At 37.4% G+C, this 23,214-nt stretch overlaps 4 protein-coding genes across 4 annotated transcripts; 2 read left to right on the forward strand and 2 right to left on the reverse strand.

Annotated features, from left to right (window-relative positions):
- The first annotated feature begins 200 nt into the window (after positions 1 to 200).
- Positions 201 to 3,175, forward strand: LOC141653355 (SWI/SNF complex component SNF12 homolog). Its single transcript, XM_074461091.1, has 2 exons — positions 201 to 1,646; positions 2,886 to 3,175. The coding sequence occupies exons 1-2, from the start codon at positions 376 to 378 to the stop codon at positions 2,956 to 2,958; spliced, it is 1,344 nt and encodes a 447-aa protein (XP_074317192.1). The 5' UTR covers positions 201 to 375; the 3' UTR covers positions 2,959 to 3,175.
- Positions 3,176 to 3,378: 203 nt separating this feature from the next.
- Positions 3,379 to 6,244, reverse strand: LOC141653356 (pentatricopeptide repeat-containing protein At5g50390, chloroplastic). The gene has a single exon (XM_074461092.1). It carries the CDS (start codon positions 5,833 to 5,835, stop codon positions 3,742 to 3,744), a length of 2,094 nt encoding a protein of 697 aa, XP_074317193.1. The 5' UTR covers positions 5,836 to 6,244; the 3' UTR covers positions 3,379 to 3,741.
- A 1,400-nt stretch (positions 6,245 to 7,644) lies between these two features.
- Positions 7,645 to 12,945, forward strand: LOC141653358 (uncharacterized). The gene is made up of 7 exons (XM_074461094.1): positions 7,645 to 8,116; positions 8,866 to 9,052; positions 9,144 to 9,394; positions 10,077 to 10,191; positions 11,640 to 11,732; positions 12,105 to 12,248; positions 12,370 to 12,945. The coding sequence occupies exons 1-7, from the start codon at positions 7,710 to 7,712 to the stop codon at positions 12,481 to 12,483; spliced, it is 1,311 nt and encodes a 436-aa protein (XP_074317195.1). The 5' UTR covers positions 7,645 to 7,709; the 3' UTR covers positions 12,484 to 12,945.
- An 832-nt stretch (positions 12,946 to 13,777) lies between these two features.
- LOC141653357 (putative inactive purple acid phosphatase 27) lies at positions 13,778 to 20,499 on the reverse strand. The gene is made up of 12 exons (XM_074461093.1): positions 20,048 to 20,499; positions 19,388 to 19,479; positions 18,890 to 18,959; positions 18,681 to 18,803; positions 18,434 to 18,526; positions 18,032 to 18,161; positions 17,275 to 17,356; positions 17,062 to 17,194; positions 15,774 to 15,979; positions 15,538 to 15,663; positions 14,819 to 15,128; positions 13,778 to 14,264 (listed from the first exon to the last, which is right to left on the reverse strand). The coding sequence occupies exons 1-12, from the start codon at positions 20,228 to 20,230 to the stop codon at positions 13,959 to 13,961; spliced, it is 1,854 nt and encodes a 617-aa protein (XP_074317194.1). The 5' UTR covers positions 20,231 to 20,499; the 3' UTR covers positions 13,778 to 13,958.
- Positions 20,500 to 23,214: the final 2,715 nt, after the last annotated feature.

A 23,214-nucleotide genomic window follows, 5' to 3' on the forward strand; every position in this document is an offset into this window, starting at 1 on the left:
GTTAGATATTTCTAATGTACTCGTAAAGACGAATCAAATAAGATCCCACATGAATATATTTCCACTTACGTATCGAGAGAAAATCGAAATTGAATACACAATTGTGAATAGTGTACAAAAGTGAAATAGGTAGAGTGGAGTTGAATGGAGGAAGTATTAGACAAAAATTGGAGATTACTAAGCGAGAAATTTCCAAAGCAAAATAAAACTAAACGGTAAACCCTAAAAATTGAACCCAAATTTTGACAACCAAAACAATCAATCCCGAAAAAATCCCTCTCTCGCTCTCCAGTCTCCAGTAACAACTTCAAATCCTCCGCGCTTACTTACTCTCTCAGACAAATCATCGAACACCTGGTGCCCATAACTCCATTAATGACGCCAATACCTGCGTCACCAGCTTCCCAACCTCCGGCGACGACCAACCCTGCGCCCACAACAACCAAAAAATCCCACAAATCTCAGAACAAATCCCACGGCGGCGGAAGCGGCGGTGTTGGCGGTGGCACACCGTTTAAAACAATCGAAGTAGCACCCGCACCTCGCCGGAAAAAACGTAAGTTTCCGGAGAACGAAATTCCGCCACTAATCGCAGCGCAGTTGCCGGAAAGCGGTATATATGCGCAATTAGTTGAATTAGAATCGAAATTAGATGATGTTATTTCTAGGAAGAAGATCGAGGTACAGGAATCAGTGTTGAATCCTCCTAATTCTCAGAAAACTTTGCGAATTTATGTTTTTAATACGTATTCCAATCAATCTAAGAGTGATGGTAAGAGTGGTGAGAGTCCTTCTTGGACGCTTAAGATAATTGGTAGGATTTTAGATGATGGACTCGATTTCGGCTCGGAAAATAGTGTAAAGGGTAATTCTTGTTACCCTAAGTTTTCATCTTTTTTTAAGAAGATTACTATTTACTTAGATCAGAAGGTTTACCCTGATAATCATGTTATTTTGTGGGAGAATTCGCGGTCGCCTGTTCTTCATGAAGGGTTTGAGGTTAAAAGGAAGGGGGATAAGGAATTTACTGCTGTAATTAGGTTAGAGATGAATTATGCGCCTGAGAGGTTTAAATTGTCTACTGCACTTACTCAGGTTCTTGGGATTGAAGTCGAGACGAGTGCCAGGGTAATGACTGCATTATGGCAGTATGTTAAGGTTAAGAAGTTGCAGGACCCGAATGACTCGTCTGTGTTTTTATGTGACCCGCCTTTACGAAAGGTGTTTGGGGAAGAGAAGGTTAGATTTGCTGTGGCGGGTCAGAAATTGACACAGCATCTGTCGCCAGTGCAGCCGGTTCATTTGGAGCATACGATTAAGCTCTCGGGAAGTAATCCGAGTGGACTTATGTGTTATGATGTTTTAGTTGATGTTCCGCTTCCTTTAGGAAAGGATATGTCGGATTTTCTGGAGAAGACGGAGAAATGTAAAGAAATAGATGATTATGATACTGCCATTATTGATGCTATAAAGAAGATTAATGAGCATAGGAGAAGATGGGCATTCTTTCTTGGATTTAGTCAGTCGCCTTCAGAGTTTATTAACTCTGTAATTGGTTCGCAAGCTAGGGATTTGAAAGTTGTTGCAGGTGAGGCTATTCAGAATGCTGAGAAAGAGCACCGAGCAGAGTTCTACAACCAAGCTTGGTATGGGCCATTCTTTTTCTCTACCGTATTAGTTTATGAATGTCTTGCTCTTTCTCTTTTCTCTGCTGTTTTCAGCTTGAGTTGTTTGCTTTAGACCTGGCTTCAGTGAGTGATGTTTGAGAACGCCTAGACCATACGTGATAAGTAGAAAACAGAAGTATGTCTGTTATTAGTTTTATTGATCTTTACATGTTCCATGGCTGATAGGAATGTTTAGGGTGTTTTTGTTTTTGTGTGTTCTGACTTCTGATTGCATTTATCACTCGACATCTACATCATCAAACCCAGAAACCCATCCTTGCCGCCTATGAGCTATGACACTAAACAAAAAAAAAAAAAAAAGATTTTCTAGTCCATCCAGTTTCAGAGGCAGACTGATCAGGCAGCTGATGCAAGGTTGCCCCATTCCATATGTGAATATTGCACATCCATACCGAATATGCTATACACTCTTAGTAGATGTCTCATATTTAAATCTTATGCAAGCGCCATGATAGGACATGTTTGACTCAAAACACAATTCGTCGGGGATTTAAACTAATCTGATAACCTTAGTATTGTGGTGGTGATTTGGTGATACGGCCCGTGTTGAACTTTGTTACGGCCTAAGTGGGGAGGGCGTAAACCCCTATAACCCTTCTTAGAAATGGATGGTAATAAGAGGCGATGAGAATAGGGGAAAACCTGTTGTTTTGTCTAACCAATTTACAGTTTCTATTTCATTGTCTAAAATATCAATCATATTGAAAATTCTGTGTGCCTATCCAAATCTATTGATTGTCTGTGCAGGACTTTGTTCATTGTTATCATCATGGCATATATAAGTTCCAACCAGTTGTTTTAACTTTGATTTTACGGTTATGAATGAGCTTGAATGCTTGATGGCCGATTTGTGGTTAATGTTTATTCAGTTGATGGGTGCTGCTACTTTATCTTGGCTTCTTTTCTGATCTTTATAGCATCCTTCAAATTCTATGGCCAGTACCGAAATGTCAGGCTACCTATTGCCTTTTTTTTTACTCTTTTAGATGGATATTTCCAGTGATAACGCCAAATTATGCACGCTAATATTGCACTAAAATAAATTAACCTAGTTTACATAGAACAAGAAAGACACGTTTCTATTCTTGTGATGGTCTTTTCCCATGATTCGATGATGTAGTTGATTCATCATTGTTTATTAATTTTGTTGTCGTCATCATTCGAAGTTTCTAACAGTTTGGTTTGTGTGTGGTGTAGGACGGAGGATGCTGTTGTGCATTACTTGAATCGAAAAACAGGCAGTGGGATTGATCCTTCTGGAACATCATGATTATTAACAACTTGCAGCAGTCTGTATTTATCAGCATATCGATTTAGAGACATAGAATGCATTAGATAATTACATTAGAATGTATTAACTTCGTTCTGGGGAACTAATATGTGTAGATCTTTGCATCCTTATTACCCTTGTGAAGGAATGTAGCTACGATTGTTGAGTTGCGATTAAATGGAAGTTGAATGTTGGGATGTTTCCCATTCTTATAAAACCTCAGCTCCAGTTACTCTGTTACCCTGTAGTCCTGTACTAATCACTATGATGGGCAAATTACATTATCGAACAAATAGTGCTTTTGCTCGTGTTTCTTCTATGTTTTTGGTAAAGAAAGCCAAGAGGGCTAGGTTACATATAACTATATATGCTATTCTCGAAAGTCGAAACTGCAATAATGAATTTCCTTGTTCGAAAGACATGCAACTAAGAATACTTGTGCCATAAATGTATACTCCATTCAAATGAAAGAACCTTTGATACAATAACAGTGACTTCACTAACCAAAAGCAGGATCTATTTCGACCCGGACATGATAGCACATATGAATAATTTAATAGAATGACGTATTGAGAGATTTGAGATCGACAGGTACAGTATGGTCAAGGTAACACTATTCCCTCTTATTCACTGGAATGGAAGGGGAGGTATAGTCCCCTTCCAATAGCGGGAGCAATGACCTCCCGCTTATATGACGTAAGTGAAACAATTTCACAAACAGATGCAAATCTTAACACTATGAAGTACAGCCCTCTTACAGGTTGGAAGAGGGATTATTCATATTTACCAATAGTCTCCACAAGAGCAACTCCCATTCCTGAAACGATGGAATCTACTCGAGTCTCTCACAACAATCTCCCTCTCTGTCACTTTCGCTATCAGCTTTAGGGCTTTATGACAGTCATTGCAAATTCTATGGCTTTGCATAAGTTGCAGTGGCGTCTGTGCTGCAGTACTCATCACCCCAAATGCCACTGCTAACTTTTCACTGTGGTATGAAAGCATCTTCTGTTCCTTCTCATCCACATCCGGAAGCAAAGACCTTTTTTCGGGAGTATAACCATGTTTTGAAATCTCAGCAAGTAGACTGTCGAGTTTCTGGTGTATGTCTTTTGCATGTTCAGGTGCAACGTCCCCGGAAGAAAAGGAATACGCTTGTTTCTTGATATCAATCCAAGTACATGCTGGTAACATTCTCAACCCTTTTTGCTTCAGTTTGTTGATCACAGAAGCAGCTTCTTCAAACTTTCCTAAGCTGTTATATATATTCAGCAGCACGACATAATTACCAAGTTTCTCTGGCCCAATTCCGTAGAGTTTCTCTGCAGCAAATTTCCCGAGTTCTAAATTCTTGTGGACCCGGCATGCAGTTAACAGAGCGGCCCACATGTTCAGGGTAGGCTCAAAGGGTGCATCTTTAATCAAAGCCAAAGCTTCATCCAAAAGACCTTCTCTCCCTAATAGCTCTATCATGCATGCATAATGCATCGCCCTCGGATTAACACCATGAACCGTGTTCATTGAGTCAAAAATATCCCACCCTTGATCGGATAACCCGGAATAACTACAGGCAGATAGAACAGCTAGAAAAGTGACATGGTTCGGTCTCATCCCTTCACGAAGCATTTTATCAAAGAGTTCAACCGCTTTTTCTCCTTGGCCATGACTGCCGTACCCAGCAATCAACGCATTCCATGAAATGACATTCTTTCGAGTCATCTTATCAAAAAGATTTCGGGCATCTTCTATCCTACCCCATTTGCTATATAAGTCTACAAGTGCAGTATTAGCAACTGTATCTAAACTAAAACCATGACGAACTAAACCTGCATGAGCTTGTTTAGCATGTTCAAGGGACCCCAACCTAGCGCATATCCTAACTACTATCGAAAAAGTAAAATGGTCCATAGAGACACCAGAATCCTGCATCTCATAATACAAACTTAAAGCTTCCTCACTGTAACCATGAAGAGCATACGCTGCAATTATCGAGTTCCACCCAACAGTCGTCTTTATAGGCATATCATCAAAAACAAATTGGGCATCTTCAATGCTCCCACACTTACTATACATATCAATAAGAGCACACGCAACGTAAATATCATCCCCAACATCCATCTTAACAGCACAAGAATGCAACTGTCTTCCTGGATAGATCAACCCCAACCCTGCAGTAGCGCGAATCATAGTCGCAAAAGTCCTCGAATCAGCAAAACAACAATCAGACCACATTCTAAGAAACAACCTAAACGCCTCAATATAATCCCCTCCATCCACAACACCAGCAATCATGGTATTCCACGAAACCGAGTTCCTGCGAGGCATTTCATCAAACAACAACCTTGCATCAACCAACATACCACATTTCACATGCATCAACAAAACCCTATTACTCATATACTGATCAAACTCAAACCCAATATTAATCATATAATGAAATACCCTTTTTACCCCTCTAACCGATTTCAAATTAATACAAGCATTAATCAATGCATCATAAGTCTCCTTATCCACATCACAATCACCATCACTCTCCAAAATCTCAAACAATTCAAGTGCATCATGATACTTTTTATGAAAAACCAATTTTTTAATTTGATCACAAAATCCAATACTAGAATCACTAATTTGGGTATCTCTAATCCTTGTTTTTTCATCAATTTTCGATCTTTTGGGTTCGGGTTTTGGCCTAAGATTATGCTCTATCAATGAACACCTAATCTTAGAAAATGAAGTAACCCGTTTTCTACCATTGTTCCTAAATCTAAACCCAGCAAAAAAACTGTGATTTGAATCAGAAAAAAGTGATGAACATCTTAAATTCTCTTGGATCTGTCCTAATGAAATACTATGATATCTAGAAAATGGAAGGTCCATAATTTTCTTAAATTAATTAAAAAGAGAAAATTGAAGAGAAAAATATGAAATTATGAATAATTAGCACATTATGATTTATGAGGTTTATCAGTAATAAATTAAAGTTTGTGGGTTTATGAAAATTGAGTGAAAAAGGTTAAATTTTAGAGGTTTTGATTGTTGTGAGTGAAGAAAAAAGTTGGAATTTTTCTGGGTTTTGGGAGTGTGATTTGATTTGAAGAGCTTTGTAGAATCCGCCAGTAGCAGATCTTGCAGGGAGCGGCAAAGACAGGAAAACAACGAGTATTTTAGTTCAACAACATAAGATGGCAGTTGAGAATTAGTTGAACGAACACACCGTACCGTATTCGTTTATGGATCCACCTATTCTGGAATTTCGATTCATGGACGCGCGGTTTAGTGTGTTTATAATCCGGCTCGAATAACACGGACAGCCATACCTGACTTGCATTCAAATTTGGAATGAGGATCCCGTATTTGAATCGAATCCAAAATGATCTGACTATCTAATCCGGCTTGAATGTTCATTAATACATTATTGATTATTTTCTCTATTGATAGTATATGACTCGATAGTAACCCGAACCTGATCTGAACTGAATTTCTAAAAACTCGAGATGACTTTACCTGAATTATTTTGACTCGCATCCGATTGAATTATCACTTTTTGCCAGGTCTAGTTAACACCTATTATGTACTCGTACTAGAACTTTCAAATTGTCTTTCATACAAACTGAGGAACATTATTATTCATACGAATTGGCACGTATCTTCAACTCCTTTATACTAATTATCTTTCCCTGCTTTAAGCACTTTCTTATGAAATTACGCGGGGTTTGGGTTAACCCGAGCCTGTAACTATGCGTATTGCAGCTTATTTCTTTTTCCAACCTCTGAAAGCCCTTGATTCCCCGCTGATAGCATGTACGTATATTCGTGTAAAATTAGTTAGATGCTAGCCTCTTCCTATTCTACCGATAGCTTAGAGAAGCAACTTGTCCACAAGCTTGATGGTCAAATAGTGAATGGTCTTTTTTCCTAGTAGCTAGTTACCTCGGACACATCCGGCTCACCCTAGATCCTGTTAATGTTCTGGCTCCTGATATGGATAGCTGCCCCTTTTTGTAACAAGTCCTTAATGTCATCTCAGGACGGGACCCCCTCATAGATATCAGGTGCCCACATATATAGACTCAAAAAAAGATTAAGATTTAACCTCGTAAAAGAAGTTTACTACTAGAGCTCGTGGCACAAGATAAATCTTCTTACTCGTTGCATATCTTTTGTGCGTAATAGCCTCAGACCTTATACCACGGTTAGCTCTCTTCCTTTTAGAACTTCAAGACCTCCGAACTTAGTAGAGTTAAGGCAGCCAGGAACGTAGATGCACGGCTTAGTAGCCCGGGCTCGGGAAGAGGCAGACCCTTGCTAGCCGGACGTGGCTTGGGCAGATGAGGTAGTGCTGAATCATCCCTACCCCCTACGGGACGATTGAGTGGGCCGAGCACGTCTCGATACCCAAACAAAAAATCTAATTCTCGTAATCTTGTTAAATAAATACCGATTAGATAAAAGATTAAAATTATTGATGTGTTATACAAAAGTTGTACCAAAGTTGGCTGGTGTGAGTAATAAGGACTCTCATCTAATAAACAAGTGGTTAAAGGCTCGATTTCTGACTCTTGCGAATGAAAAAGCCAAACTTAAAAGGAGTCAAACATTAAATTATCTTCAGTACCCGAAAAAAATTGCCCCAACTGTCGATAGAGTTAGTGCTGGTTTCACATCCCCCCAACAAAATATAAGAGTTGTCCTACAACTCAAGTTGGGCATTATCGCAGAAACCTCCGAAAAACCTTGTCAATTTTTAAAAAATGCCGGTACACGAAATCCGTAGAGCATACAAGCGTCCGGCGATCTCCGACCAACAAAAGCGTCGAGAACTCTCTCTCCTCCGTCAACAACAACAACGTCTGGACGCACAGTCACATGCTCGCCGCCTCGCTTCAACCCTCTTCTCTCTCACCGCCACCACCGCCACCAACTCTGAAGAACCCGGTATCGATATTGAGATTGACACCGAAATCGCTTCGTCTAAGGAATTTGAAATTGAAGAGGATTTGGAAGAGGAGGAGGATGGTGGTGATAGTAAGAATGTTGAAATAAGGGATGTAAGACAAGCGTCTAGGCTTGGTGGGCAAGATGCTCGACGGTGGTTTGCTCGTCAGCTTATGCTTCCTGAGTGGATGATTGATGTTCCTGATCGTCTTTCTCAAGACTGGTACTCTCTCACTCATTTGTTTACCTTTTGTTTTAATTTTGATGCAGTTTTCGACCTAATTTTCATCTCAGATCATTAGGAAACAACCTTTGTGTATTGCTAGAACATGACTAAGGCTGCGTACATCTGACTTCCCTTACCCCCACAATTTGCGGAGCCCTTGGGGTAAATAAATGCTGTTAGGAGTATTTTAGTCAAAGGTTAGTCCCTTTGAGGTGCAAAAGCTTTACATTTTTAGCTTCTTGTTTAGTACAACAAGAAAGACTGGAGGAATTATCCTTCCTTATCCAAACTTTGATCGAGTGACACTCGAATGTTGGTGTTAATGATTCTATAGCTACAACAACAACTTTAGAGCCTTAATCCCAAAATGATTGGGGTCGGCTGACATGAATCGTCCTTTAGAACTGTCCATGGGTGGTCGCACACTCAAAAAGCAAAAATAAGGAAAAGGAAGAGTGGAAAAAAAACAAATGGGGACGATATCATTATTAATAATAGAAGAAATATCTGTGGACGATATCTTGATACCAGCCCCACTTATGCTACTCTTGTGATGTATGAATTCACAGTGTATATTGGTATGACAGTCCTGGGTCCGGAAAGGTGGAGACTTTACGCTTTGGGTTCTTTTCAGCTTGGGACTTTGAAACCTTAAAACTTTTATCTGGTCGTGTATGATTGATTTAACTATGTTTTCCAAGTGTTTATGGAGGATTGTTAAGTTTTATTTATGGCTGTTTGTATAGGTATGTATTAGCAAGGCCTGCTGGAAAACGATGCTTTGTGGTCTCGATCAATGGGACAACAGTTAGTAGACTGCGTAATGGATCTGTGTTGCATCTTTTTCCATCTGGCCTACCATGTGGAGCTAGAACACGAGAGAATTCTGGATCTCCCCAATCATATTGTATTCTCGATTGCATATTCCATGAGGTGAGCTTACCCCTCACTCTATGTTAACTATCATGATGTTTGGCTTATGCTGTTATGTCTTAAAATCTTATGTTATGATATTGGGTGGCAGACTGACCAGACATACTATGTGATCGACATGGTATGCTGGAAAGGGTATTCACTTTATGACTGTAATGCGGAGTTCAGATTTTTCTGGTTGAACTCCAAGCTTACAGAGTGTGGAGCTTGTGAACCACCTTCACACTACCACAAGTACAAGTTTAGTCCGGTCCCTGTCTACAACTGCGACCAGGCTGGATTGCTCTCAGCATATACAGGACAAGTATCTTATGTCAAAGATGGCCTTCTATTTTATAATAAGTAAGTCACTCTATTACCTATTCACTTATGTATCTACAGCTTTGCTCTATGGAAGAAGGCTCCTAAATTTTTATGTTCCGCGATTTTTTTTTTTAATGATGATACTTATGAATTATGATGATAGCCACCTTATGTGGTGGAACATATGATATGTAGGTTCAAAGATGCTGAACAACCAGACATGCCTGAGGTTACTGAATACAAATGATTTATATTACTCAATTTTCTGGGTCTGCAAATATAGTTAATTCTTGCTTTTCACCGTCCTTTATTCGTTTCGGCTTGCTATTGCACTTTTTTTTTGCAGTCCTATTTGACTTTTGGTATCCTTCAAACTTCTTCTCCGCGAAGAACCCCCTCCTTTTTATTGGCTTCTGTTATGTAGTTCATCATTCTTTTAAATTTGAATGTGGAATAATTTTGTGCCTTATTTATGTGCTTTCTCTATTATTAAAATTGTTTGTTTACACTACCTTTTTGGTTATTCCATTATGTTCGTTACATTTATATATTTGGCAAACAATTTAGAATGATCATGTGAGTATCTTGTGCAATCCACTTGCGCGCTCTCTCGCCTTTTACCAATTGTGCCAAAACCAAGTGTAAAAAAGCTACAGTAGAAGTGATTTTAATTAAAATGTCTAAGCAGCTTATTATATTGGTGTAACCTTGCCTCTGCTAGACACGCACTTTATCAAGCTGGAAATACACCGCTGACGTTAGTGTGGAAAGACGAGAAGTGTAGTCAGTACGTGATTGATACAGACAATAAAGGGCAAGTTCCAAACAAACAACAGGTATGCTTCGATTTTTCTCCGTGTCCTTCAATCTTTGCTTTTTACTATGCATTCGTGTGGAGTCTGAAAGGGTCTACAGCTATACTGAGTTTATATGATTGTTTAGCATATGTCAAATGTAAACTTCGTATATGTTTCACTTCCAGTTAAAGCCTTATGAAACAGTGGTAAAAATCGTTGTTAGGTAACTGAATTTTCTTTACGTGATGTAACAGCGACATTGTTGTGCCCTGGTTATTGACTTGTTGCCAGTATACTACTGAAGTATATTGTCAATGAAACTAGATCAACTGTCATGGCTACTGACATCATAAATGTTAAAAGAACTATGCTTACTCCTTTTGTGGAATGTATTATGTATGGGATGTATGTTAACCAGCAATTCAAAGTGCCAATGAAAAATATCAAATCATGCGATGAAAATAGACTTGCATAATTTAGTTGCAAAGATGTGTTGCTCCCAGTATGCAATAGAGAATTTAGGGGTTTGGAGACGGGATTGCGGGTTCGCGGGAATGCAATAAGCTACTTTTAATTTTTAAATAGTGAAATAAAATAGCAACACAATACTAGTTAGATTTGTGCGAAAGTGGCAATTTACCACTTTAACTTTGGTCAATGGTGAAATCAAGCCCCTTAAGTTTCAGTAGCAATCAAGCCCCTTAACTCTAACAAAAAGTGAAATTCAACTCCGATTTTTAATTTTCACTTAAATCTCAACAAAAATTCATTTTACATTTGTATTATACAACTAATATGACATAAAAATTACTAATTTTAAGTTTATTAATTTATATAAGATTAATTATCCACCTAAATAATAATTTTACATTCATCTATAATAAACAAAATAAAAATATGATAAATTTATATGAACTATTCTTACATTCATAATAAAGTGTCTAACAATTGTAAAATTATAAAACTATCACAATTATATATTGTATAAAAGTTGCAAGGTTAAAAAATTAAATTTTGTAATTGATTAATTAGATTATAAAATGAAATTTGGTGGAATTTCATGAGAAATCAAACAATGGAGTTTAATTTTACTCTTAACTAAAGTTAAGGGGCTTGATTTATACAATTGAAACTTAAGGGGCCTGATTTCACCATTGAACAAAGTAAATTTGTATTTTTTTTTTCTCAAACAACAGGCCTCCACTTGAAAGCAGTGGTGGAGCCAGGGAGGGGCTAGCAGGGGCGGTCGCCCCCGCTGACGTTTGAAAAATTCGAAATTTTTAGTTAAAATTTTCGAATTTTTTTGAGGTCCCCTTATAATATTATCGTTTCGCCCCCGCTGAAAATTTTCGCCCCCACTGACTTAAATTCCTGGTTCCGCCACTGCTTGAAAGTATTGCTAGATTTGCCACTGTCTTCATGTTGTCAATCCTTTAAATTATACGCGTTGATGTGTTCACCATTTGACAATTGCTGAGATTGAACAGGTGGTTCTAGAGCTTCAAAATGATGGCAAGCTAACTACATCTGATGATCCACATGTTGTGTTTGGTTCCGTAGACCAGGACTTTGTACAGAAGGTATGACTGTTTAATGCGCTACAGAATACTGCTTTTCTTGCTTGTGTATGAGCTAGTACTTAATATGCTCAACTGGTGCTTATGGGCTGTTATTTACTGGCATTTTTTTCCTTTGGATATAAAGACTATATATGTTGGTAGTGTAATACGATGGAAACACGAAATTAAGCAGAATGACTCAAGAATTGGATATGAGGTGTGATTCCCTGCCTATGACGAGAGTCTTGTGGCACTGCGTTAATGTTCCTGTATACTATGTACGAGGAGAAGTATTATGTTGCACTAGTGTGGGACATGATTGCCTCCCCTCCCCCCTCTCTCTCAATGTAATTGGTGATTACTGATTGCTTACACGCGTTAGTGAATTTTCAGTTGGGGTTACATCCTGGTAATCTTCTGCGATTTGCGATAAATGACGGAGGTTTGATTTTCATTGATGGGAAACTCGAAAAGGCGGATTTAGTATATCAAGACAAGCCAAATCGTGGACGTGCTTTTGCTGATAGTTACTCAAAGGTCAGTTGGCAAAAATAGATGCATTTCGTCATATTAGTGATAGCTTAATCATTCTATAGATGCTATACGACTACATATGTTATTTCATTCCCTTACTGACGGTTGGAACAAATTCTTACAGGTTGTATTTCAATATATGGCGCGCCGTTCTCCTCTTAGTATTGATGATTTGGTTGCATCTATCAACTCGTCAGCAGAAGAAGACAAAGCCAGTGATGTTGACATGGCTTGCTGATAAATTTCTCACAACCCGGGATTTTTGTAATTTGTGTGAACAGTCAGTCATTCAATCTTAACCTGGCAACAAGTTGCCTGATGATTAATTACCACCTCGGCATTGTTGACCTATTGCAAGAAGAGCTGAGATGACAACGTGATTCTGTGAAGGAGTTCCATATTTGCCGCGACTATTACAAGTTTACGAAGTGATAATAAATGGGAGTCCTTGTTTACATTTGCTCAGGTGGGATGGAAGGTGAAGCCTGTAGATAGAAAATGTGGTTGGTTCTGTAATTTCTCATTACATTGATTCGGAAACTACAATATTGGCAACATAGTTGGCTGTTTTACGTTTCTTGCCCATCATAGATCAACAATCTGTTATAGTATTGCTTATGGACATGTATGTACTGAATTCATGTTCTTGTTTACGTATTTGATCCCACCCGTTTATGACTACGCAATGCTCTGTCAAAAATATACAGTACTTATGAATGTGTTGCCAATAAAAAAACGTAATTTATTTTCGCAGTACGATTTTTACTCATTACAGTACTTTTTACACCAAACTTTCCACTTTTATACCCTCAACTAAAAAACAACAAAACCTAATTCTCTCTACCTTCTCTCTATTGTCGACGCATCAACCTTCTTCAAACTCCTTAAATCCTTCTATTATGAACGATTATTCGAATGAAGAGTAAGTATTTAATTCGTTAATCTCATATTAATAATTTAATTGACTATTCCTTACAATTTTAGTCCCTTTTAATTAGGGTTTATGTTTAAATTAATTAAGGGCTAATTAGTATAGTATGATGGGTTTATTGGTGGTGGTTTATGGCTAGGCGTCGTCAGTGTAGTTTGAGGTGGTTAGCGTCATTGCTGGTGTGATTCGACGTCAGTCAGTGCAGTACATGGTTGGATTTTTTTCCAATGTACTGTATATAGTAATTGGTGTTGTTGGTGGTCACTGACTCAATTAATCATGTAGTACACATGTTTAAAAAAAAAATAAAAATGATAATGTAGTACACAATAGGAAAACGTACTACCAATGTGAATTATCCAACCAACTTACTCCCAATCCATGGCACATTAGTGCAACACTTCACCGCTCCCCTCCCCCAATGTCAACATCAACTATCTGATTAGTGGTTTTGTGAAATTAGAGGAGAATAAATGTTTGAAATTAGAGAGAAAACATTAGAAAGAGATTAGAGAGGGAAAATGGGAAGAGAAATGAAAAGGGTATAATTGTCAACAGTGTACTGTGATGAGTAAAATGTGTACTGCGAAAATCAACACCCTAAAAAAAATATAAATGCATGAATATCATATACAATCAGTACTATAAGAACATGTATATATTCAAGTAAATGAGCCAAATTAAATGGTGTCTACAAAGCTAGATCTTCTGTCTTCTCCATACTTGTTTTTTTTTTGGTGCTGTTGTCCGTTGTTTTATTCTGACTTCCCCGTGTCTGACAACTAATATGCCAATGTGGTGGGTTCGCAACTGTCCTGGACACAAGCTAAAACATCTCTATAATCTCTAGATATGGTGAAGGAATCATATACATTACCATCGCTGCTTTTCTTGTATTCAAACAGTAGAGATGAATGGTTGTAAGCAGTGAGTTTCCCAAACCCGAAATCATAATCTTTGTAAAGACTCCAACTTGCATTCAAAGAACTGAACTTTGACAAGTGACTTCCGCCTCCACCTACAACGACGTGGATGGTGCCATTCAAAGTGCCCCAGTAATTGTTCTTCTCTGAGTTGACACATTGGTTCTGCATCAATTAAAATTTGGGACAATTTTAGATGAAACAAAGTAGAGATCTGAACTTCATTACTGGTTAGAAAACTCTTGGGTGACCTTCATTTCAGTAGGTCAGTAGGTTTTTCCTGGGAGGGGTTTGGTGGCGGGATGAAGCGTATATGATACATGGGACTCGCCGTGACTAAAACTATGAGACACATCTTCAACACAAAAATATTACTTAAATCTTCAAAGTTATACTCTCCTATAATGCTTTGAAACCTGTTTCTTCGTCTACTTTTTGTCATGCAGGCCTACTTTTCTATCTTCAGTCTTCACTATATATGTGGAGGGTTGGCAAATATCAGGAACGGATATGTTCCCATATCCTTGAGTGTTACGTCGAACACAGGTATAGGGCGTATAGCACCAAATTCGAGTAGTTGAAACACCCATTAGTTAGAGACCATCTGTTTGTATATACAGGTGCATAAAGAAAATAGAACTGATGTCTAAGAAAATGAAAAGAAACTAGTAATAATCCGACGAGTAGCCAACAACAAGGTTGGTTAGAGTGGTGCATACCTGGTAAATAGGACAAGTTCTCTCATAATTGTGAACATGGCCATAAAATGCTATATCAACCTTGTGTTTCTGCCAGAGCTTCTGAAGGCTTTCTCGGCCCATCGGCTCTTCAAAAGCTCCATCCAATCCATAGTAATAATCCGACGAGTAGCCCAGAACACGATGGGCAGAGAAGATCAACCAAGGTTGCTTCTGCCTGTCCACTGTTGCAAGGCAATGCTCTATGAATTTGTACTGCTCAGTGCCCTCCCTCCAGTCGTGCTCACTGTCTGCTATGCAGAAGCGGAACATTCCATAGTCTACTGAGTACCTGGGGAGTGAGGATTGTTTGAACCATAAGAAGTTTCACAAGACGAGTTCTTTAGGATCATCAACATGATGAATGAGTGGCACAAAGGTTACGTTCTATTGTTATTGTGTAGCAGACCCTTGTCTCATAGCATCGGTAAAACTTATCCTGGCAGTAGGGCAACCTCTAATGGATTTGAGAGGCTGGTATATATGTCAATGTGGACCCCAAATTATAAGAAAACATGATTATCTAAGTAAATAGGTAGTGTCAAATTCAATTGAAATGTGAAGACAGACTGCTACACAATAACAATATAACATTGAGGGGCTCTTTTCTGGGTCCTGTTCTTTATTCGGTCATTTCTGGGGCATAAAACATTGTTCGAAGCTACGAAGGTATCAGGAAAAACTTGCACCACGGAAATTACCAGAATTTCTCTCTGTTCTCAGCAGGGACATAAAACATGGTTTGAGCAACCACACCACATTCGCCACCTGAATCAACACCATTATAGAAAGATCCTGAATTCGGCCAGTCACGCTCATGATTACCACTGAGAGAAAATAAACGATATATGTCAAGTCAGTGCTTCAACAAAGTAACACAAATATTATTGAACCATGACATACAAGTATACAACATAGAGACAGGGGGATCTAATACCTTGCGGTCATGTATGGTACAGCTGAAGCAATGGGCTCCACCTGAGATGTAAATTGGTCCCATTCAGAGAGATATCCATTTGCATATGAAAGATCTCCTATATGGAACACAATATCGATGTTATTGATGTCTTTGATGAGCTGGTCTGTTGTGTTGAGTGATCCTGGTTGATAGTCACTGTACTCGTTTGATCCATCACGCTCCGCCTGAGTAATAAAAGCAAATCAATTACCATGGGTTTCAATAAAGGGAAAGGCGAGATGCAGAAAATACAGAAACGATAAGCAAAAAGAATAACCAAAATATAGGAAGAAAAAAGTTACAGGTGGATGGTACTGAAATGTAGTGTATCCAAATGACACGGAAATACATTTTAGGACAAATGTGACAATCCCGTATCAAAATGTAGTAAATCCAAATGAATAGAGAGAGTCCATGAACACGGTAGTAATGACCATGATGTCAGAATTCATATGGCTTTATGCTTTGCCCACAGATCTTTTTCCTAGTATGAAGTATAAGTACTAATATATTTTGAAAACCATCATTTTGAAGTACACTCTACGAAGTTGAACTTCTCTTTAGACAGCTCCTGCTTCCTAGATACAGTACATCTCGTATACATCCTTTTCTTGTAAGGTTTGTATCTAGTCCCTAATACAAGATATTACCAGGTCTTTTGTTTATCAGCACTTTCCTAAATATGTTTTTCTGCCCAAAATGCCAACAGAAACTATGGAAGGATTGAAACCACGGCTAAAAAGCTGATGGTAGAGAACAGAAAATAAAGCTACCAATGAACTTGTCAATGATGGTTAGAGTTTTCCCGTGAGAAAAACTAGAGAGGAGAGTAGCCTGACATTTCCGCAAATAGGCTTAATAAAAGATCATGAGCCTGATCCCGATCCAGAGTAATCTGAATCGTTATATTGACTATAATCACAAGGACTCAAAAGTAAATATTTTTTTTCTTTTGGCTCTGTTTAAAAGTTAAAACAATGGAAGTATTGGAGTATGACTACATGAAAGAAGGTGATCAAATTACTTTTCCAGGAGCTTTGAAAGATCATGATCAATAATCTATCAAAGATTAATACCAAAGAACAAAACTATCATCGAAGCCCTTAAAAATTCCAATACACTACTTGTTGAAATTTTTATGACTGAGCTACCGAAAGTTGACGTATAGATCATGCAAAGACAGTATTTGTCAGATGTTAAAACCCCACTAGTAACAACCACGCGTTACTAATTCATTAGTAATTATTAATTATAATACATTTAATACCTTCCCCATGTCACCAAATATTATAACACGCTGCAAGGAGTCCTGTCCAGGAAATGGAGGCGCTTTGAATGAGTATTTTTTGCTCCAAACATATGAACCATTGGTCAAGACATGGCCTATCCTGTAAGCATACCTGAAAAACAATAGCTGTAAGCATAAAGTTACAAGTCATATAAAAGAAATTTAATAGAAAAACACTGTAGTAGATCATACCATCTGTCTGGCCACAAATCCTTCAGGAAGCTTGTGTGTATGAATCCAGGGTCGCGCCAACCCACTGTCCTTGCAGGTGCACCTGCACCCGAATATATAAGCAATTACATACCTGAGCCGTAAAAGGTGTATATTGTTAGGTACCGAGCAATGGCGGATCTTAGGGCCCATGCAGGTGCTTCGGTCCCCTTGACTATATAGATCCCCCCTCCACTTTTTTTTTCCATTTTTTCTGAGGTGCAAATAAGTTAGGGAGGTTCACATTCAAGATTGAGGTGGGTTGCTCTGGTCTGTAGGCATGATGAGTTACTCTCATATTCCTATTCCTGATTGGTTTTACAGTGGATAAAATAACGAAGTAATATGTAACGCTATATTCAGTCTGTTGACTGCACAAATTTAAGGCACACCCAACGCTGAAGATGTAGCTAATAGGAAATGAATTCAGAAATCATGGGATAAAGCTACTAGGAATTCTGCGATCTCACGTCATTATTTGCATCAAGGCCTCCCTACATTTGATAAGTTTCTCATAGACGACTGGTTCTAGTTAACAAGTTTGGATTTTGTTACAAAAGAGCGAATACCAACAAGTTTCGGTAGCAAACGGAAGATAAGGGGAATGTTTGTGTTAGAATGCTTTAAAGATTCAGATCCGAATGGCTGATTTTTCAGCGCTACCAAAAACATACAAGAGCACAAGGGGTTGTAAAAGCAAGAAAACAAGGCAATCTATGAATAAAAAACGTAGGCATACCACACACAGTGTTGCGTTTAAATGTCAATGTCCCAGCTGGTGTTTGCCTTGTATCTGCACCCACAATACCCCACTCCACAAATGGAATTGCCTCGTTTACGTTATAGCCACTGGTCCAGGTTACCGTCATCTGTGAAGAAAAACAACACATAGTCATTGCTCTGTTATGTATGAGTAAAGAACACCCAGGCAATTGTTTGGATCTGAAGAAAATTAAGACAGTCATTTTGTTGTTGATGTTGCATCTAAACATTTCAATATTACAGAAGTAAGTATTGTCCAATTCAGCCTATGTGAAAGACTCTGAATTTTGTTGATTAGCTACCGTGTCTAACAAGATAGCCCTTCAAAGCAGCAATAAGTGCCAATAACAGTGCTGCCATCAGAAGACATCAGACATACCTCATTCCAAGACTTCCCTAGTGCTAGACGTGGATAAAGTGGTGCTTTCGGGTTTGCGAATGATATGAAATTTGAAACTGCCACTAGCTTTGGCTGCAGATAAAAGGTAAAAACATCAGGTCTTCCAATTTTTCCCAATATCTCAAGATATTAAGCAAACATACTAACAAAAAAAAAAAAGTCTGAAAGACTCGAAAAAGAGGAAAACAATTGTGACTGAATTCAGGATAAGATATTGGTAACCCACATTCGACAAGCCTCCAGAAAACAATCCAAATGAAAAATCTGCACGCTGATTAATGAGCTGAAACCGTAGTGTGGCTTTTCCATTCTTTGTGTAATCCGAATTGGAGCTGTTTGCAAATTTGTACTGAAATACGCATTGAAACAAAAATTACTAAAACCACAAATCCATAAGAACAAGACAAGGATCATCAAATTTCATGATATATGTACCTTAAGTGGTGCTGAACATAAGTATGGCGGTTGATCCTTTCTATCCGTTTCAGAATAACAGCTTGACGAGCTTTAACATAAGATGAAGCATTAAGTTAGGATGCTGATCTTGAACCACATCATAATGAGTTTACACAATTACCCAATTCTAAGAGAAGCAAACATGATACTCCCTTAGTCTATGGATAAACTTCCCGTTTCATTTTTGGGAAGCTTATGAATAAACTGCCACACGAATCATTCCTGTTTTGGGTGCTATTTATGATAATACGATGCCAGTCTCCGCCACTTAAGGTCTATTTAAACTAGCTTACTGAACTTAACTTATTTGAACTTATGAAGTGAAGTCCAAAATCAACTTTTATTTTCATCTAGTGTGCTTCTAAATTCTCGTGCAAAAGACGCCGGCTAGTTTATAATGGACCGAGGAAGTATCCGATATGATAGGGAAGAAGGAAAACAATAAAAAAAAATCAGAGAAGCAGCAAGAGACAATACTTAATCTTAGCGGGCGAAAAAACTCCAACCCAGTCATCTGAAGATGGTTCAGGGGACTGAAGCTCTACATTAACCCATTCATTATCCTCGCCCTGCAACAACAACAATGCTACGATCATCACTCCACATCTTTCGATCAATCTACCCCAATTCTTAACCAACTTTCAGAATTACAAATTTCATCTATTCAATTGCCCTTTGCAACACCATATCTATCAATCCAAATGTTAAAACAGATTTACTTATATAGTATAAAATGAAACAAATTATTATGTCATCAACATGTTCGATGAAATTCCCCAATGAAGCTTCTACGATAAACACACCCCCAACCCAATCAGTAGCGGAACCAGGACTTCTAGTTATGGGGCGGAAGTTTTCAGAAAGGCTAATTTGTTCATATAAAATAAGGTAAACTAGAAAAAGAAATCGCAAATCTAAAGAATTTCAAACTTTTTCCTGCTTGGGCCAACCGCCCCTGCTAGCCCGTGTAAACTAGAAAAAAAAATACTCGCAGCCAATAGTTTACGTTTGACTTAATACCAAATCTAAAGAGAGTCAACTTTTTATTGGTCGAGGCAACTGCCCTTGCTAGCCCCCTTAGTTCCGCCACTATCCCGATAAACAAAAAAAATCACGTGCCCATGTATCAACTATTACCTTCAAACCCAGAACAAGTGGTGAAGCTTTAACAGAAGCATCAGGGTGAAGAGCAAAAGTAGTACTCAAAACATTGATTTTTGATAATGGCTGTTCACCACCAGCTGGTCTATAACACAAACAAACATTTAACCATGACAGTAGAATCACTAATAAAATTGCATAATTTTTCAACATGTTCATGATTATAATTGTGTTGAACACACCACCCTCCAAGAAAATATGATTATTATGATGATGATTTTTGAAGGGTTGACTGATAAAATAGTTAAAAAATGATCATGTGATTTTATAGTTAGCACAGAATATTCTCATTATTATATTTTGGGTGATTAAATTAAATAATATAATATGTGGATTAAGATTTCGTAATTATGATGATAATGATAGAAGTTTATCTTCACCAGAAGTTACCCAGATTATGGACTGTTGTTGTACAGTAAGTAGTAACTATCAGAGTTTGACTTGGAGCAACCAACTTCAGGTAACTAATTATCGTGTACGGCAACTTTTTACATATAAAAACACTTGTTTATTGATTGTCTCGCACCGTTAGATAGTGTTATTTAGACTTAACAAACGGATTAATTGGGTTATTTTGGGTTGGGTTAATTGAGAGTTGGGTTGTTTGGATTTGCAAGAATTCGGGTCGTGTCATTTCGAGTAACATCATTTTTGGGTTTGTTGTTTTCAAGTTACTTGGGGATAACAGTGTGTTTCCGATAATAAATAAACATTCATGCCAGTTTGAATAATTTTGGGTCAAATTCAGGTCCTCAATTCGAAATCGGATCGGTTATTCGAATCGGGTTGATTTTGCCGCGTATATAAATGGGACTATTATGCGACATTAGAGTTTTACAGTTACGTGAGCTGAAAGGCCATTGGGTGAGTTGGTGTGCTATCAGCCTATCACTATACGAAAGTGGCTCATGGGCTATGACCTATGGGTCATGAATGTGATGCAAATCAGGGCCCAACCTATTAAATTGGTAGACAAGAATGTGTGATCCACAAGACCACAATTTGTTAATAGTGGGCCAAATTTTGAAAAAAAAAATAAAATAAAATAAAAAGAATGAAAGGGACTCCCTTTTTCGTCTCGAATTTTGCATGTGTTCAAACTTCAAAGTCATTGAATTGCCCATCGATTTTTGGTTGAGGTGTGGAAAAGACAAATTGAGTTTAGATGTCATCTAGTTTAGTCGATAAAGTTATGATTTATGAGAGGTAATGTTCATGTCATGGATTCAAATCCCATCAACATTAAAATCGTCCTTGTGACTCCCTTCTTAAAATAACGTAATTTATTTTCGCAGTACGTTTTTTACTCATTATAGTACTTTTTGTACCAAACTTTCCATTTGCTTACCCCTAATAAAAAAACATCAAACTTAATTCTCTCATAATTCTCTCTACTCCTCTCCATTGTAAAATCATTAATCATAAAGTTCTTTACAAAAACAGATTTTTTTTATCATAGAAAGATCGGAGATAAATTTGTGCATATGTGAAATATTGAATGTTATAAATATTTAAATACAAAAGATTATGTTCATGTATAACCTATCATGTTCATATATACCTATAGTATTTGCTAAAAATACCAAACAGTATTTTGGGAAATATATTTTAGGCCGGAAAAAATAGAGTTTCGCCTATTCATTTAGTAAATAAGTGTGAGAGACAACATTTTAATAATAATAATAATAATAATAATAATAATAATAATAATAATAATAATAATAATAATAATAATAATAATAATAATAATAATAATAATAATAATAATAATAATATTGGACCACAAATCTCCTATTTGCACATAGGCATTTGTAAGATGAAATTTACTATAAATAGAAATGATAACTATTGACTAATACACCTATAAATGGAAAATGATAACTATTGACCGGGACAGAGGGAATAATTAATACTCCTTCCGTCTCGGTGATTTGTTTACCTTTGGTTTTGACACAAATATCAAGGAAAAAGGTGTGGGTAAATTATTGGATGAAAAGTAAACCAAATTAAATGAGGATTTAGACATTTCCAAAATAAAAAGGTAAACAATTGACTGAGACACCAAAAAATGAAATAGGCTAACAAATGACCAAGACAGAGGGAGTAGACGTTAAACGTAAAACTACTAACCGGGATATAAGTAATACAGTACTCACATTTTTTTGAAGGTTTTTTTGAAGAAAAGATTAATTCATTAATAAATCGCCAAACGGCGGCAATAATTACACAAGATAGTATAATCGAAAACAAATCTAATATAAGCTAAAGGACAAATTCCTCTTGTAAAACTAAGGATCTCAACACATGATATGACAATTCGGCTCGTTTTTGTATCGCTCTCTTCATGTCGCTTTTAAGGGGATCATTCGTTTGATTCAGTGATGGAGAAAATTTACCGTTATCGGCACCATAGATCGTCGGCAAATAACACGTATAATAATTCATAGTTTTGCATACTAATAATTGATAAATAAAGTGTCTATGAGACTTACCATCGGTTAATGGTCTATGGTAGTCTCGGATCTGATTGATGTATAATTAGAGTTTTTAGAGAGGAAAAGAAGAGGAGAAAAAGTTTGTCCATGTGAATTTGATTATGAAAATAGTACTCTCTACATTTTAATTATTTATTTATCTTTAACTGAAATACCGACACCAAATAATTGAAATCGAAGGAGTATCTTATAAACTCTCAAGACGATGCTTTGTTGGGAAACACACGACAAGTCTGCCCCTCACCAAAATGGTGGAGCATGCTGAGGCAAAGGGAGGAAATTTCCGTTACAAAAGAAGGAATGCATTAAATCAACTTTACATGCGAAATGGGTTTGTATGACTCATAATGTTAAACTCTTTCGCATAAATGGGTCCTTACAAAATAATTCATATGCGCTTTGCAAGCAACAATGTTTGGTCATTTCAAAGTTCAAATGCTATCTATATATGCTTTCACTTTCTTTATTCTTTCAATTATAATTTGCTTGTAATAGCAATTAAACAGAAGTTGATGGAGGTTTGAGTGTTTGAGAGAAGGAAACATGATCATATATATGTGTCACTCAAGGTATAGGTGCATCAAAAATACTCGCATCCTATATGTTTAGCCGTTTCGTTTTACCATTGGTGTCTCTTAATACGGACAT

The sequence above is a fragment of the Silene latifolia genome, chromosome 4 (assembly GCF_048544455.1).
Source record: "Silene latifolia isolate original U9 population chromosome 4, ASM4854445v1, whole genome shotgun sequence".
NCBI classification, from domain to species: Eukaryota; Viridiplantae; Streptophyta; class Magnoliopsida; order Caryophyllales; family Caryophyllaceae; genus Silene; species Silene latifolia.